At 43.2% G+C, this 16,994-nt stretch overlaps 1 protein-coding gene across 1 annotated transcript in view; it reads right to left on the bottom strand.

Annotated features, from left to right (window-relative positions):
• Positions 1–14,575, bottom strand: part of BRWD1 (bromodomain and WD repeat domain containing 1) — a 44,087-nt gene extending 29,512 nt beyond the window's left edge. Inside the window, exons 1-16 of the mRNA XM_038138091.1 lie at positions 14,214–14,575; positions 14,033–14,091; positions 13,859–13,888; positions 13,613–13,672; positions 10,400–10,550; positions 9,468–9,566; positions 9,102–9,262; positions 8,676–8,897; positions 7,225–7,325; positions 6,536–6,606; positions 5,389–5,489; positions 4,730–4,770; positions 3,914–4,012; positions 2,425–2,575; positions 1,844–1,978; positions 831–959 (exon numbers count right to left, since the gene is read on the bottom strand). Of these exons, the coding sequence (XP_037994019.1) occupies positions 831–959; positions 1,844–1,978; positions 2,425–2,575; positions 3,914–4,012; positions 4,730–4,770; positions 5,389–5,489; positions 6,536–6,606; positions 7,225–7,325; positions 8,676–8,897; positions 9,102–9,262; positions 9,468–9,566; positions 10,400–10,550; positions 13,613–13,672; positions 13,859–13,888; positions 14,033–14,091; positions 14,214–14,271 (1,668 nt within the window). The 5' untranslated portion in view covers positions 14,272–14,575. The remainder of the gene's footprint in view (positions 1–830; positions 960–1,843; positions 1,979–2,424; positions 2,576–3,913; positions 4,013–4,729; positions 4,771–5,388; positions 5,490–6,535; positions 6,607–7,224; positions 7,326–8,675; positions 8,898–9,101; positions 9,263–9,467; positions 9,567–10,399; positions 10,551–13,612; positions 13,673–13,858; positions 13,889–14,032; positions 14,092–14,213) is intronic.
• Between the last annotated feature and the right edge of the window lie 2,419 nt (positions 14,576–16,994).

Here is a 16,994-nt window from a genome sequence, read left to right as displayed (position 1 = left end):
TTGGAAGGGACCCACAAGAGTCACCAAGTCCAGCTTGTCAGTGGCCCCAAAGTTTCCTAGCAAGGAAATCTTTGGCTAAAGCTCAACACCAGCTCAAATTAAAGTTTTCCTAATCATGATTTCATTCTTAATCTACATCAACCTGAAGTTTTTTTCTACATCTGGAAGTCTGCTGAGTCCACGAGGCTGAAGGAAAATGGTTACATAACTACTAGATCACAGTTACGATGTTTGCTTCCAGCAGTGATGGCAAAGATGAAGGGAACAAGTTTCAATTTCAGCTGAGAATGTAGAGCAAGGCAAAAATAATTCTTTAAAATGACACACATGGAACTAGCACTGCAGTCCAAAAAAATGGAGGAGAAGTGAAGAAAAGAAGAAATGTGTATGTAGCAAAACAAAAAGGAAGGAGACTGAAAAATTAAAAAAATTAGGATTGGATCAATAATTAAATTTTGTTTAATTTAATCAACTACAGAGAATTTGGGCTTGAGTGAGGAAAGGCCTAAAGAACTGCAAGATAAACCAGCAGAAATTAGAAACAGAAGCATTTCTGAAGTTGAACAATGAAGGTGAATTTGTCTCCAAGACAAAAATGTATTCCAGGAACATTCTTGGGAGCTACTCCTATGGGAATGTTAAGACATTGGTTTTTTTTCTGCTGTGCCAGGATCATATAAGCCAGACAATTCACAGACATCAAGGAATCCAATACATTTAGCTCTTCTAACCAAATTGTTTTTTACATATGAACTTTTAAATTAAGTAATGTAATAATGTAATTTTAGTTAGAAACTCATTACAGAGATCTGATAAAAAGCTGAACTTACCTTTTCATAAGGCCTGCTACAGCCAAAGCCAAATATCAGCAGATGTCCATGAGAATCTGTGCATGCAAAATGCTGCCCATCTGGTGAAAATTTACAGTCAAAAACAGCTCCATGTCCCTGGCCTTCAATCTGGATTGAAGGAAAAAATTTCAAAATTATTTGACCATTTTTTTCAGAGCAAACCATAAGCATTAAAAATTAATTACTCCATGCATTTCCCTAAACACCTCCAATTAAGGCACAAACAATTTTGTTACTTCAGTATATTTTTCCCCTTGAGTTAAAGTCCTGACCCAATTCTAAAAGATGCACTAGAAGGTATGAAAAGTTACTGCTCAGAGAATAAAATAAAGAAACAAATGTATTTTTCTGAGGCTTTTTAGCTGTCAGCACACTGCTTGAAATAAACTGGAGCTAATAAAGACTGGTTTTGTTAAACAACTTTCTAGACAAGAACAAGAACTACAGAATAAAAGAAAGAAGTTCTTCATTTTAAGAACTTAAAAATAAAAAATGCTCTTTGCTGTTGACAGATCAGGGAAAATGGATGAAAATTTTATATGAACAACAGAGAACCTAAGTCTCAGAGAAAATAATCTAATTTAAAGTATTAATGATGAGCTGTCAAATGGAGCCCTCAAGCACTGTGCCAATGGATATGAGGATTATCATTTTTAAGCCTGTGAAAAAGACAAGTGTCTTGAAACAATGGCCTAAAAAAGAGCCTTTTAGATGGCACCTCTCCTCAGCTGAGGCAAACAATACAAATGAAGTGCACAATGATCTTCAGTAAAAAAGAGTGTAAAATCTGCAATAATCAGGAAACTCTAAGGTAAAAAGCTCTAAGGTAATAAAATGAATTAATAAATTTTGCTGGTTAAGGTTTTCCTGTTTGGTTGGGGTTTTTTTTTCCCTAAAAGTGCAAGGGTGCGAGTGTTGGTGGCAGTTCCTTCAGCTGGCAGTGAACACACTGCTGCGTGCTGAGAACAAATGGTGTTGAAAGAAGCTCTTACCATGTTAAAGTAATGCTTTGTTTTGGTGCCTTTGGTGATGTCCCAGATGAAGATGTTGCCATCGTGGCCTGCAGACAGCATTATCCTGCAATCGAAGGGATGTGTCTCCAAGACAAACACTTCATCTGCATGGCCCTGCAATGGAAAATTGCACATCTCAGGGAAATCCACATCAGCAGGATATTCACAACAGAGCCCAAAGCCTGTGCTGTCCTCTCTGGAAAATTAAACCCCAGGCAGCCACAAACATTTGAACACTGCAAAGGTAAAAATTTTCTAGATTCAAGCAAGAGCTGCAGAAATATGAAGCTTTTGCCAAAGGATGGTGAATTATTCAATGGGTGAGTTACTGCACAAGGATTTTATTTATTCCACATATATTTGCTCTTTTATTTGCAGGGAAAGTCCAAAGCTGGAGGAAGCAGCAAGTTTTGGTTAGTTAAAAGAATTCCAAGGAACACCCCACTTGCTGTACCATCCATACAGAGCTTTCAAGACTAATCAGCTCTAATTATAAATTCAGCATGCACATGTCACTGCAATTCCAGGAAAACCTCCCAAAAGCAAGGAAAATCTCATACCACCAAGTCATGGAGCAACTGCCCTGTACTGGAATTCCACACTTTGAGCAGGTGATTATTCACAGCCGTAACAACATAGTTGTCATTTTGGTTCCAAGCTATCATGGTTACTTTAGGCTTCATGAATTTGTCTTCTTCTGCACAAGTGTCACTGTTTGAAAAAAGTCAAACAGGTCAGAGATGTATTTTGTATTTTAATTAGCCCATTTCTCTATCAAAATACAATAATCAGACAACAGAAAGGAAGTGAAGGATTAAATTTGGGTCGAAACTTTTGTCCACAAAATCCTTCATTTAAAGCAAATCTGGATTTTTAAATTTTAAAGGACTTGATGATCTCTTTCCCACTTGAGATGCAAGGCAAAAAGGCTTTCTTTTTTTCATGGAATCTTGGCTCCTCTACAATCAGAGTCCTAACATAAATCCTGCAAAATTTTGGACTTTTTACAGTCAGTTTTTCCAACTAACTGATTCCCAAGCCAATCCCTACATTAGCTAAGCATTTTTTAATGAGCCCCAAAAGAAATACAGTAAAGATAACATTTTGTTTTAACCTCAATCTATTTCCTTATTCTCTCCCTAAAATACATTTATAGGATTCTGTAACTCTGCCCCTCAGCCTTTTTCCAGTCAATCCAAGGAATAAGTTTTCCTTGAAACACCTTTACGTGGGATTATCTTTATTCCATTTACAAAGACTCTTATCTACGCAGCCAGAGTCAAATCTCAAACATTAATAACTCCTCCTTTGTAAAATCAGGTTTCTTTCACAGTCTTTTTCATCACAGGAAAAGCATGAAACCATCCTCCAATCAAATGGTGTACCCAAAGTTTGGCTTTTTAATTAATCACCTACAAACCATTTAATCAAAATCTCATTTAATCATTTACAAATGAATTTCTGTTCAGAGTCTGTGGGAGCTTACTGAGCTTCTGTACTCCTGTAAATCACTCCCGCTTCACGTTTACCCAACACCAAGTAATATCCTGATTTTTATCTCCAGTGACATTATTCAGACTGGGTGCCACCAGCATTTCATGGATTCACTTTTTAACCAGCAGAAAATGGGAATAAGCCAGCAAGATCAGTCCTTGAGGAAAGCCACCTATTCCGTGTCATGACCTCTCCTGCAAATAGGTCACCACCTACTTTATTTTTACTAATCTAAAAATATTTCTCCCGTGACACATCAGGTGTCAGACTAAAACCCAGAGAGAGAGAAGTTAGATTCTTTCTGTTCACTTTTTTTCCCTGAAAAGAGGCAGTAAAATTAACTTGGTGCAGAGTACATTTGAGAGCTTTCTGAACACTCAGGAATTTCTGAAAGTAGACTCCAACTCAGCAATTATTACATCACCAGAACACTCAATTCACCACTCCCAAGACCACAGAACTTGATCAGAACGCTGCTCTCACTCTCACATTTGAGTAATTGAGTTTTTCAATCTTTCTGAATTTATACCAAAGAAATATGAACACTTCACCTACCCCAGCAGTCGATCTGACATATCCAACAAAATGCTCCTCCATTCTGCTTGCTCAAAACGCCAGATCCGAGCTGTCCCATCTCTGCTGCCACTTATGAACCTGAACAAGTTTGAAAAATTCATTCATTTATCCTCCAAAAAATCTGCTTTAAAGCATGTTTAGAGATAGACACCAGCACAACACAGATTTCGCAGTGGAAGACTGATAGAAGTGAAATCTTCAATTTGTGTTCAAGAGAATTCTTTCCATTAACTTTCTTTCCAGAAAAGAGTTTTTCTGAATTGGAGAACTGAATAAAGTTGTCAAAATATGAAGAACAGAGAAGCAAGTTGCAAAGTTTAACTCAATTCACAAATTCATCCTCAACTCTTCCTCAGTACAGGATTTTAATGTGTTTTAAGAAATTGCAGAGTTTCAGACACTGAAGTAGAGGCAAGAACAAATCAGATGAAAAGGTTGTAATTTATTTTTTACCATTTGCACCGCATTTTTCCTATTTTCTACACAATACTCAGTGAACTTGAAAGGAAAGGAGGAGGAAAAGGAGATTTCTGAGGCCACAAACACATTGGGTACATGAAGAAGTGGTAAAATTCCTCCAGGTAAATAAAACCCCAGCCAGGCAAAAAATATCACCTAACACAGATCAACAGAAAGCTGGAACAGAGGAAGCTTAATTATGCTCCTGCATCAGTCCAAGATTTCCCTTCTGAGTTCTAAATAAGGAGATTTTTCTTTACTGGGAACAACCAGTAAAAGAGTCTGAATTCCAAAATTATGTATTTTTTGGCCATATTTTAGCATTTTTCAACATACCTGTCCCCACCGTTAGAAAACTGAATGCTGTCAACTTTGTCCTGCAAGAAAAATTAAGAGTTTGTTAGAAATATCATTTTTTAAAACAGAAAATACGTTTTTTGACAATTCTGAGTTTAGTCAAATCTGAAATAATGAAAAAACAAAATGTTGTGTTATTTTTAAGAGTTTTAACTGCATGGCAGACCAAGTCCAAACACTGCCCAGAATTCACTAACCGTTAATGTATCTAAAATTCATCTTTCAAAATCTGCCTGAATTAAACATGAAGGATTAACACATTAAATAACCTGGCTGACAACTGAATCATGTTTAAATATATTTCCAATACCATAAGTCAATTACAATGGTGAGGACTCCGTTGTTCCTACTCCTGCTTACATTTTCCTTAAAAAAATAAACAATTATTCCTTTTTATCACAATAAAAACTGCAGGAATAGCAGATACCACACTTTGTCTTAGAGCGGAAAATCTCCTCTACATAAAAAAATAAGCACTGATCAAGCTTTACCAATGCAACAAAAATAAAGTCAGATTTTGTAGTAGAGGAAACATTAACGCAAACAAAATTAATTAAGAGCATTGCTAAAAACCCACTCATAAAATCATCTTGTGACTTCAATGCTGCTTCAAATGAACTAATTAACTAATTACTTACAGCATGACTTTCCAATTCAGCTATTTTCTCAGGTGTTTCAGAGCCAAAAAAATACATCCTGATGACGTGGTCAGTGCTGCCAGTCGCTAAAAACATCCCACCTGTAAAAATCAAGCAATAATTAACCTGCTGGGGAAGAAATTAAAACAGGTCACCACCATTTCTCAGAGGCCTGGTTTAAATAAAAAAAACCCCATAACTATTTGGAGAATGGCACATTTTTTATGCTCTTCCACTGACACACATATGTGGAAGGAAATCCCTTTCTTGCCCCAGAAAGTAAAAATAAATTGGTGTTTCAAAGATTTTAAAATACATCTTTAGGGCAAGAGTGAAACTTTTAACATTAATCTGCACAGAGAAGCCTTCAATGGTGGGGAATATGGCTCTGGATAATCAGAATTATGTAGATGACTCTCATTGTAGTCTGTGCCTCATTCGTGCCAGTGAACTGCATCAAAATTAGGATGAAATGTGAGTAAACCAGTCAAGTGAGTACCCCAGTGTAAGCACACCGGTGTTTAGCTGAGGTGGGAGAAAGTCCAAGATCTGCCTTAAAGTGCTGTCAAAAAAAACCCAACCAAGCAAAATACCAAAAACACCCTCCCAACACAAGCCAGGGCTCTATCCTGATCATGTTAACAAGCTACACTTTGATTTGCTTTTTATTTCTGAAATTCACATGAACTGAGTGAAAGGAAACTCCAAGGCAGGAGTGAAGCACGTTAAAGATCCATTTCTGCATCCTTAAGAGGAAGATCTTTATGAGCATCCCTGGCACTGGGTCAGGAGCTCCTGCTGCCAGGACCCACCTCCACTGCTGGTGACTGTGGGGTGTCAGAGAACCCATTTTGCCAACCTTTGAGATTGCATAAAGGAATTAAACAAAAATAAAAACTCCACTAAAGATGGATAGAAGCAAGCAGACATAAGGTGGCTTTTACCTCTGTGAAATCACCAATGTCTTGAACAGTCTTTCACTGTTAGCTAAGGGAAGCCCCATGATTTAATCATGTCACAGCTAACGGTGCACATCTGTGCAATTATTTACTCACAACTGCAGGTTTTCTCCGTTTTAAAGCTGTCAGAATCAAGTGTTACAAGAGAGGAAAGAAGAAATCACAAGGCTGAACTCCACTTGACTTACCCACACTGAAGGAAGAACAAAGCATCTGGACCCCTGGCCTGGGCTTCTCTGTGAACTTCACTGGCTTGGTGCTTAAAAAGAAAAGAAATTTCTTTTCTTTTTCGTTTGAAATAGGCCACATCACCCAAAACTTGGCTTTTAGCAACATTTCAAAGCATAAAGGGATGCTTCTTTGAACAACTACCATGATGTGGCACAACACTAGACACACACACTGATCATCCCAGAGCTCTTCTTGGTAGTAATTAATTTTTTGGGTACAAACAAAGAGGAATCACATACTGAACATTTCAAACTATCCTGAACATATATATCCTGCATGCAAGTTCTGTAAAGATCCTAAAACTACAGGACTGCTGGAAAATCAACACCACCACCAAGTTTTATTATATTTTCCAACATGTTTACATTTCCAGCCAGTCCTGTTGTCCTACATTTGTACTTTTAGTGAAGAATGAAATTAACGTATTTCCCAGCTAATCTCCCAAGTCAATGGAAGAACACTAATTTATAAAGTATATAGAATTTATAAAGGATATAGTTGGTGATGGTGCTTTAAAGTAACTACTGGATACATGATTTGCACAGTATTTTTATAACCACAAAAACCCAGCAGAGTAAAAACCACCTGACTTATTTTACTCAAGCCCAGGATGGCATAAAGGTTAACCAGCAAACCATTCACATACTTGAATTTCATGGAATCTGCGTCCCACTGCCAAAAGCAAACAGTTCCATCTGCCCCAGTGGAGACCATGTACCGCAGGGAGCCTTTCACCATGGGACTGAACTGCAGAGAGGGAGGCAAAACCACACACAGAAACAGAGATTTAAGAATTGCTCATGAACTTCTCAAAAAAGTTAATGTAAAAGCTTGATTGATTTTGGATTTTTCACCTCAGACTGCTGGAGCAGTTGCTGGTAAGTCATTTTTAGCGTTGACAAAGTAATACCTCCCCTACTTTAAGGTAAGTTTGTGGTCTGTGTTTCAATTACTGGGTTAAAAAACCCCAATTCCTTCAGTGGTTTGGGTTTGATGTTTCCACTGACCACAATCATTGACTGAAAATCCTGTCAGTGAATAAAATAACGAGCTGAAAAAAGGGAAGTTTGAATAGACAGGTGTAGTTTAAAAATAATTAAGCAGAGCATGAGATATGAGATAGTCTGAATGTGTAACTTAGCATCATATGTAATTTTATAGGAATTTTATGGGAATTCCTTAGAAATAGTCCTTAAAGACATAGATTTGTTGCTATGCACAGAGCTACCCTTCAAAAAACTTTACAGACACAAACTTGTTTAAACTGTTCATCAATTACTAGCATTGCAAAGTCAGATAAATTGTACATAGTACAATTATTATTAAGAAATCTTCAATTAAAAAAATCCACACACTGCAATAAAAGAAGCATCACAAGTATTTAGGCATTAAAAAACCAAACTAAAAAACGCAACGAATGCCACAGAAAGTGCAGGTATGAAGATTACTCTCTGAGGCAGCATTTTTGAGAAAAATTCAAAATTATTTGTTTGTACTGAGCTCCACAAGCCACTCTCCACCCCTCAAGACAAGCTGTTGGTCTCACTGGAAAACACTCCAAACCTGGATAATGAGCTATTAATTTCTGTGTTAATTAAGGAATTTAAAACCAGACTGAATCCAAAGGACCACCAAGAGCACATCATGTATCAAACTACCTTCAAATTTAAATACACACATTACACCTTTGTCCTTCTGAAAGAGCTCCTGTTTTGGAGATTAAAACAAATATCCACATCCCAGAAGTTGTAGGAATAAGATACTGGAGCAGAACACATTCACACAGAACAGCAAATCATGTCTCCAGTAAGAGACAACAGGACAGGATATTTCCCAGAAATTCCCTTTTGTTCCAACAACTCAAGTGTTATACACAGTGATCTTTAAGTGAAAAAGAATTCCTGTCATTATCTTCAGTTGAATATTTAGGAATTCCAGAGAGACAAGGAATTTACTTGTTTTTAAGCAGGTTTATCCTGTGATTTGACTTCGTTTTGACATGAATATTTACACATTCAGATTTCACTGCTCCCATAGGCAGCCGCAGAGAAATCATTTCAGTTTTTAATATGCAGGAACACTTCAAAAGCCCCATACCTGCAATGAGGTAATGGACCCTGTGTGCCCATGGAGGACAGCAACTGGTGCACAAGTCCTCAGACACCACACTCGGATCATCTTGTCACAGCTCCCAGCTGCAATCATGGTGTTCTCATAGTTCACAGCCATGTCAGAGATCTCTGCTGAGTGTCCTCGTAAGGTGGCAAATAATCTGCCGTTGTGGGTGGACCAGATCTTCACCAGACAGTCATCTGAGCCCTAAAGAGAAATATTCATTAAGGACAACTTCTGACACGCTTCTGACCTTTAATTACAGCAAATTGTTCCACTTAAGCAGAGTGAGGGAGCTGCATTTTACCAGCATTGATATTTATCTCCAGAAGTTTCAGCACAACACCCATTTCCAAGCTCTTTTCCTTGCACCATCTATACTCAGAGTTGGATGTGTTTTCATCAACTTACAGTAAATATTCTGTGTCCAGTCCTGTCAAATGCAACACAATACACAGAAGAGAGATGGCCAAGGATCCTCCTGTGCATCTTGACATGCTGGTACATACTTCCTGGGAATGAAGTGCTGAACTTTGCATATCCAGTTAATTGCTTTGCTCGATGCACCTCCACTAGAACACAGGAATCACATCATGTTTCAAACATGTCTGCTCTAAAACTTGGTTTTATTCAATGGCCATTAATATTAAAAAGCTACTGGAAATTACTTTCAGATTTCATAAAGTCACGTTTTGTGGTATCTGTAATTTTTTCTGTGTGTAAAACCAGTGTTTTAGATGTGCTCAGCAGCAGTGGGGAGAGGGGAGAGGAGCTTACCAAGGTTTGGTGGGGTGCCATAGTTCACAGGCATTTCAGGGGGTCTGCCTCGATGCAGAGCAGCAAACGCAGAGCCCTTCCAAACAGTGTTCCTGCAATCTGCAAAACCAGTTGAAACTCATCATGAATATTTGTTAAAAATGCCAAGAGAGCTGCAGTTCCAAAACACAGCACAGAGCCCATCTAGACTGGTCTCAAATACAGGATTAAACTCACCGAAAACCCAGGCACCAACTGCCCCAAAACTTCCCACAAACAGTGAAGAGTTAAAGAGAAAAACCCATTTAAGAGTAACAGAAGGAGAAAAAACCAACACAACCAACCACCAAACTTTGAAATTACTCCTAAATGATGATACCCCTGCAGTTCACATGACACAAAACTAAAATTCCAACTGATTTCTAATATTTCCCTGGATATTTATACAGGAATGTAAAGAGTAGTTAATAATATGAAGTTATTTCATGAGATGATCTCGAGAACCTTTCAGTACCTAAAGGGGATTTACAAGAAATCTGGAGAGGAATTTTTCACAAAGGCTTGGAGCAAAAGGATAAGGGGGAATGGCCTCAAGCTGAAGAAGGACAGGTTTAGATGGGATGTTGGGAAAAAATTCCTTCCCTGGGAGGGTGGGCAGGCCCTGGCACAGGGTGCCCAGAGCAGCTGGGGCTGCCCCTGGATCCCTGGCAGTGCCCAAGGCCAGGTTGGACACTGGGGCTTGGAGCAGCCTGGCACAGTGGAAGGTGTCCCTGCCATGGCAGGGGGTGGAATGGGATGAGCTTTGAGATGCCTTCCAACCCAAACCATTCTGTGATTCCAAGAGGTCACTTCCAAAGTGTCAGTTCTGCCTTTCTCTCACTATTCCCCAAACATCCTAACTCTGTACACACGCCAAGGAATCACCCCCATTTCAAACAAAGAACACATCCTACCTTTTGCTGTCCGCAGCAAGGACTGTCTCCCTGCCCCAAGTAAGGAATTCACTCTGGAAATGCTGGGTGGGATCTCCTTATCCAGGATAGGGCCAATACGTTTGCAAATTTGTAATAAATGATCTGGAGCCACATGTTTGTTGGACAGCACCTGACAGAAATTCAAGGTTTAAAAATTAGGTTGGTACAGCCAGAACAGATGGATCTAAAAGCATCGACACGCACAGGTATATATTTGATTTTTTAAGTTCAACTTAAAGAAAAAAATTAATTCTGTTAAGCTCTGATCTAGTAAATTCAGTGGGTACTCTGCAAGCTAGGGAGAGCTGTAGTAAAAATAACTGGAGTAAAGTTACTCCTGCTCATCAGTATTTTATTACTGGAAGTTTGTAGTAATCACCCCTGTGGCACCTACTTGTGAGGCACCCTACACCAAGTGTCTTTGCCCAATTCATCCCATGATCTGTACTAAAAATAAGAAATAAAATATAAACTCTCAGAACTCAAGATCACGCAGAATGTGGTCGCAATCAAGCGCAAGAATTTATGCAGCTACTACTGGTACTTGTTCAGTGAACTGCAAACCAGCAGGTTTGAGTACAATCTCTCTGGAAACAGTTTCCTTGAAGAACCAGTACCACGTAAGCCAAGTCTGCCCTACTTCCTTAAACCAAAGGATCAAACCATTCATCCCTATGCTCAGGAATGATCCCACACTATCTGCATCAAGCAACCTAAAAAAAAAATACACCCCCACACACACTCAGATGTCTCAGACGAGAACAGATGGGTGCGGGTTTTGATTGTTTTTCCCCCTTTTCTTTCTGGGAGTTCAATCTAAAAAAATCCTAATTCTTATCAAGACAACCACAATAATGCAGAAATTAAAGACACAAAGTAAGAGTTTAAGCAGCCTTGAGTAGAGCAAACCATCAGAATCATAAACTGAAGCTGCTGGGGAGGTCTGAAGCAGCTGGGATGGACAACCCCACGCTTCCTCCAGTGTGACCTGGCCATGAACAGAGCAGTGAGCCCCAGCAGCCACACCGCTCCTGCAGCAGCCAGAGAATTCCCAGCCAATCCATTCAGGAGAGGCTCAGGGCCACACCAGCTCAGGTATGTGGCCTGCTGCCCAGGTGGCTGAGAACACAGGCAGAACGAGCTCGTGCTGCTGATGCTGCTCCCTTGATGAGCCAAGTGTCCCAACAGGGCTGATCAGCTCACACAACAGCGGGAATAAAAATAAAAATAAAAATAAAAATACCACACGCCGCCAGAAAGTTGTCCAAATGCACACTGAGCATTCAGAAGGTACAATTTAAGTCACAGCCTTGCACTTGTTTTTAATAATGAAATGCAGGTATAAAGCTCGTGGGGCACAGGTTGTGTTCCTGGCAGGGTGGGAGGAGATAACATCAGTAAAATAGTTCCCGTCACCCCACAGGCAAATCTGTCCAAGCAAATCAGCCCATCAGATGCTTAAGGCTGATTATAAGAAATATATCTGGTAGCCCAAAGATGAGAAAATGCAGTTTGACATCATTTCTTTATCAATTTTGACTCTTGAACTGGTATAGAGCAGTACCAGCCTCAACATCCAGGACAGGAAGGTGAGCCTGCTTCCTGCCAAACACTAAAACCCTTTTTGTTTGCATGCCATCAGCAATATGTGTATTTTCTAAATGCAACCCTTGCATACAAAACCTTGCAATTCCTTGCTTTTTGAAGTAGTTTTGCTGAGATTTTGGAAGGAGCAGTTATTTTAGAGATCTGCGATTCCATGCTGAGCAAAGTGGAATAGAAATAATTACACCACATGACTGCATTTGTCTGTGGCCTCTGCAAATTCAGAGTGAGACAAGAGGTTCCCAGAGCGCCCCAAAAAACCAGAAACTAAAAGCCTGACAAGATTAACTTAGATATTCTGAAACACCGCTGCCGTGTGCAGAGATTTCCTTTAAATTGTGCAGGAGAAAAGAAGTAGAAGCAGCACATGTTGAGAGAATTAGTTTATGCAGAATAATCACAATTAAAAAGCAGCCCTGAAATCAGAAAAACACACACATGGGATCTCCCAACACTCTGCCAGAAGAACTGGGGTAAGAAATCAACAATGAAGCAACAAAAAAACCCTCCCAACAATTCTTTCTAAGCTTAATCCTACTTTCATCTTGCCTAAATTCAAGTCAGAGCTTGAAAATATTCCTGTTCAGCAAGGCCAGGCTTCTTAGTGACTTAAAAGAACTGATCTAAAACCTTCCTTGCTCAACTGACCACAACGACAAACAGAGGAAATGGAATCACACTTATCATTTCAAGCAATACTCAAATACTTAAGAAAGTGTTTTAAACAACACTTCATTCCTTCTCTATGCAAATATGATCCTGAGATCTTTAAGTGCTTCGCAAGAGGGAGATCACGGCAACAATCAGTCAATTAACCCGGAATGCCTGAACCTTAGGTGGGAAAAAGCAAGGATAAACAACTCTTGAAAGGAAACACTATCAAATCCAATAAAGCGGGATAAAAACCACACAGGGCAGGGCAGGCACCACCAGGCCATCACCCCCGGCATTCAAACTCTCTGCCACTTAAGAAGCAGCAAAATTAAGCCCCAGAACACAACTCTGCCTTCTGTAAAAACAATTCAGAGCACATCACATCAGCCATGGAAGGGAAGAAAGTAAATTCTGTGGAGAAATCACCCCCGTCTTTGCAGCACTTCAGAAACAAAGCCATGACCAGCGAGGAGCCGGCGACGTGAGCGCATTCACAGTCACCACAAGTGCCAACCCTCGGGTTTCTGAACAGCGATTTCATTTCCTAATCTGTTGGAGGGGGCTGAAAGAAACCGACCAGAAAATAAATACCGACAAATCACAACGTGCCTCACAACCTGGTGCCTGAAACCCCGAAATGAAACCTCGCTGTAGATTGGCTCCTGCCTGCATGTAGGCAGTGGCATGTACCACTGCACAACGCCAAGCTCCACCTCTGCTATGTAAACAATATCCTCAATTTAAACCACCGCTTGTGTTTTTGTTAGTCTGATGTAAAGAAATTAAAGGCCCTTTCTAAAGTAACTCCAGTGTTCAGAGCCAGGATGGTACAGGAAGGTGAAGATTTGGGCCTACTCTTAAAGGTAGAGAGTCTTACATCAATGTCATCACCGTAAATAAAAGGGGTTTTTTTTTTAAAGAGAAAAGTCTCACCAATTCTTCGTAACTTCTATAATGCTCATTTCCTTGCCAATCCAACCTTTTGGGAAGCAACTAAATAAAGGAAAAACAAACAGAAAAACCGTGAGCGGTTAAAGGGGAAAGGAAGGATTACAGACCACATCCAAAACAATGTGTGTTGATGGGGGGGGGGGAAAAGTTGAGACAGCGGCAGAAACTTGAATGACTCGCAAAGGAAACTTTTGACTACAGCAAGATTTCATCAGAGCCCACACAGACCTGGTGCTGCTCCAGCTCCTGCACCAGCACCTGCAGAGGGAAGGGGAAAAACACAGAGTCAGGGACAAGGCACGATCTGGCTCCCCCAGAGCGGGGGGCGCGGCGGCTCCCACCTCCCCCCGACCCTGAGCGGGCAGCGCGGGGCGCCCGGGCCCCGGTGAGCCCCGGACTCACCTTCAGCGCTCTCCTGCAGGGCCCGGTGCTCAGGAACCGGGCGATGAGGAAGTAAAGCTCTGTAAGAGACACGGCAAGAGACACGGGCGATGAGCCGGGGGGCGGCCGTGACCCATCCTGAGGGGGGGGCAGGAAGATGGCGGCACCGGCGGCACCTCCTCACCCCGGCCCGCGGTGTTACCTGATTCAATGAGCGGCAGCGACGCGCCGGAGCTGGAAGAGGCCGCAGGCTCGGCCATGGCGGGCTGAGGGCGGCGGGCCCGGCTCGGCACGGCGCTGTCAGCGCCTCCCCTCCTCCCTCCCTCCCCTCACGGCCGCCCCCCCGCTCCCCTCAGCGCTCCCTCCCTCCTCTCCCCCCTCAGCGCAGCCTCGGCGGCGCCGCCGCCATCGCCGCCGCACCACCCGCCACGGAGCCGCCGTCGACACCTCCGCCGGGAGCGCCCGCGGGGGGGCGGCGGAAAATAGTTCCCGGAGTACCGGGCGCTTCGAGAGCGCCGAGGGAACGGCGGCGAAGGCGCGTGGCCGCGGGGAATATACACCAAGGGAAGCGGGGTGGGTGGCGGGGGGGGGATGGCGGGGAAGGCGCCGGGTGAGGAGAACGGGAGGAGGAGGAGGCGCGGAAGGATCGCGCGAGGAAGGCGGCGGTGACGCGCTCCGGGGGCGGGGCTGAGCGCGGCGAGGCGGCAGCGCTGAGGGGTGGCGGGGGCGAGGCGGCGGCCGCGGGCTTGCTCCGGTCGGCCCCGGGAACAGCGGTGCTGCCGCCGCTGCCTCGGCCTTCCTAGCCCGGGACAGCCTTCCCGGGACCCGCGGCGAGGCACCCGGAGCCGGTTGCAGGGGGCGATGCGGTGACGGAGCGAACGCCGTGTGCCGCCAGGCCAGGCCCTGTTCCTCGAGTGCCGTGTCCGGCTCTGGGCTCCTCAACGCGAGGAGGATATCGAGGGCTCGCAGCTTATCCACAGAAGGGAACGGAGCTGGAGAACGGGCTAGAGAATTCCTGAAGGAGCTGGGAAAGGGGCTGAGCCTGGAGCAAAGGAGGCTCAGGGGGGACCTTGTGGCTCTGCACAAGTCCCTGCCAGGAGGGGACAGCCAGGGGGTGGGTCCTGCTCCCAGGGAACAGGGACAGAGGGAGCGGCCTCAGGCTGGGCCAGGGCAGGCTCAGCTTGGACATGGGGAGAATGTTTTCGCTGAGAGAGTGATTAAACACTGGAATGCGCGGCCCAGGGAGGTGTTGAAGTCCCCATTCCTGGAGGAGTTCAAGGAACGACTGGACGCGCTCTGGTCGTTGAGAAGGTGTTGATCAGTCAGAGGTCGGACTCGATGATCTCCGAGGTGTTTCCCAAGCGAAATGATTTTGTGATAATGTGATTCGAAGTGCACTGCGCGGCGTGGTGTCCAGTGTGTGCCGTGGCTGCAGAGATTTGGGAGCATCAATGCCGTGTCCGTGTCGGAGCTCAGGGCTGGCCCAGCCTCCTGCTGTGACAGCAGAGCTCCAAGCGCCATGCCAGAGGGCACGTGGGTGTCCCCAAACACCAGCTTGGAGAGGGGCATTGCCCCATACCACAGCACTGCTCCCCTGGCATCACCGAGCCAAAAACAGCCCTGCTCCCATGCCTGTGCCTCCTGGAGACAGGATTTTGGGAGCCAGGCATCGACCTTTGAGGAGGCTCCAGGATGAGCAGAGGGCTGGAGCAGCTCTGCTGGCAGCAAAGGCTGGCACAGCTGGCATTGTTCAGCTGCACAGGAGAAGCTTTGGGCTGAGCTCAGGGTGGCCTTGCAGGGCCTGAAGGAGCTGACAAGAAAGGCCTGAAGGGACAGGACAAGGGGAAATGGCTTCAGGCTGACAGAATGGGGTTAGATGGGATCTTGGGAATTAGGAATTGTTCCCTGGCAGGGGTGGGCAGGCCCTGGCACAGGGTGCCCAGAGCAGCTGGGGCTGCCCCTGGATCCCTGGCAGTGCCCCAGGCCAGATTGGACACTGGGGCTTGGAGCAGCCTGGGACAGTGGAAGGTGTCCCTGCCATGGCAGGGGTGGCACTGGAGGATCTTTCAGATCCCTTCCAACCCAAACCATTCTTCATCTTTTTTCTTCCCCACAGTTGTTTCCCAGCCAGGCCCAGCATGAACACTGATAAAAACAGCAATGGCTGTACTTGTGTTACATTTTAAATCCAAGGCCTTTGCCTATTTAATTCCCCAGCTCTGGTACCTTAAAATGCATTTTTATAACCTTGAAGTAAATTACTTTTATGTCTCATTCCCTTAACCCAAACAACTACTGGCAGTATCCAAAGACAACAGAGTATGTTCCAAGAAGCAAGTTTTGTTCTGCTGTTGTATTTTGGATCAGATTGTGCTCCGTTGGATTCAAATCTGCATCAGCTCTCACTGCAGTCCTTAGCTGAAGAGCAAATAAATTTGGTATCACACAGAACTGAGTAATATTGAGAAGTTACAATAAATTAAGCAGTGGGTAACAGATGTGAGGGAGATGGTGAAAGTGCACAGGATCACAGCACCAGAGACCCAAAACCCATGAAAAACATTGTGTAAAAGCAGGGATGAGTGGTTATTTTGGGGGATTTACCTGCAAGTTTATTACTCATTTAACTGGTGGGTTGAGCTTGCCAAAACCAGAGACTAGATAATATCATGGAGCTAGATCTTGTTACTATTAAATTAAACCAAGAAATATGGTACCTGGAAGGGGATGTTGGGGGAAGTGAGTTAGAAAAAGTGGCATCAATTTCCAGTTTTGAAATATCCAGGAACTTGAAGCCAAAGCCGGGTGTGCTCTGTGAGGAACACACCTGTGATGGAATGCAACAGGAGCAGGTTGTGGTCTAAGGTTGGGGGACTTCCTATAGAAAAGTTAAAGATTGCTAAAGTGTTGAAGAGGTAATAATGGTAAAATTCTTCCTGAAATGAGAGCATTGATTAAGAAAGCAAGTTAGAGGTGAAACTAA

This window comes from Motacilla alba, chromosome 1, assembly GCF_015832195.1.
Source record: "Motacilla alba alba isolate MOTALB_02 chromosome 1, Motacilla_alba_V1.0_pri, whole genome shotgun sequence".
Classification (NCBI taxonomy): domain Eukaryota; kingdom Metazoa; phylum Chordata; class Aves; order Passeriformes; family Motacillidae; genus Motacilla; species Motacilla alba.
The sequence above is the reverse complement of the archived record's forward strand: the minus strand, read 5'-3'. Positions and strand labels throughout refer to the sequence as shown.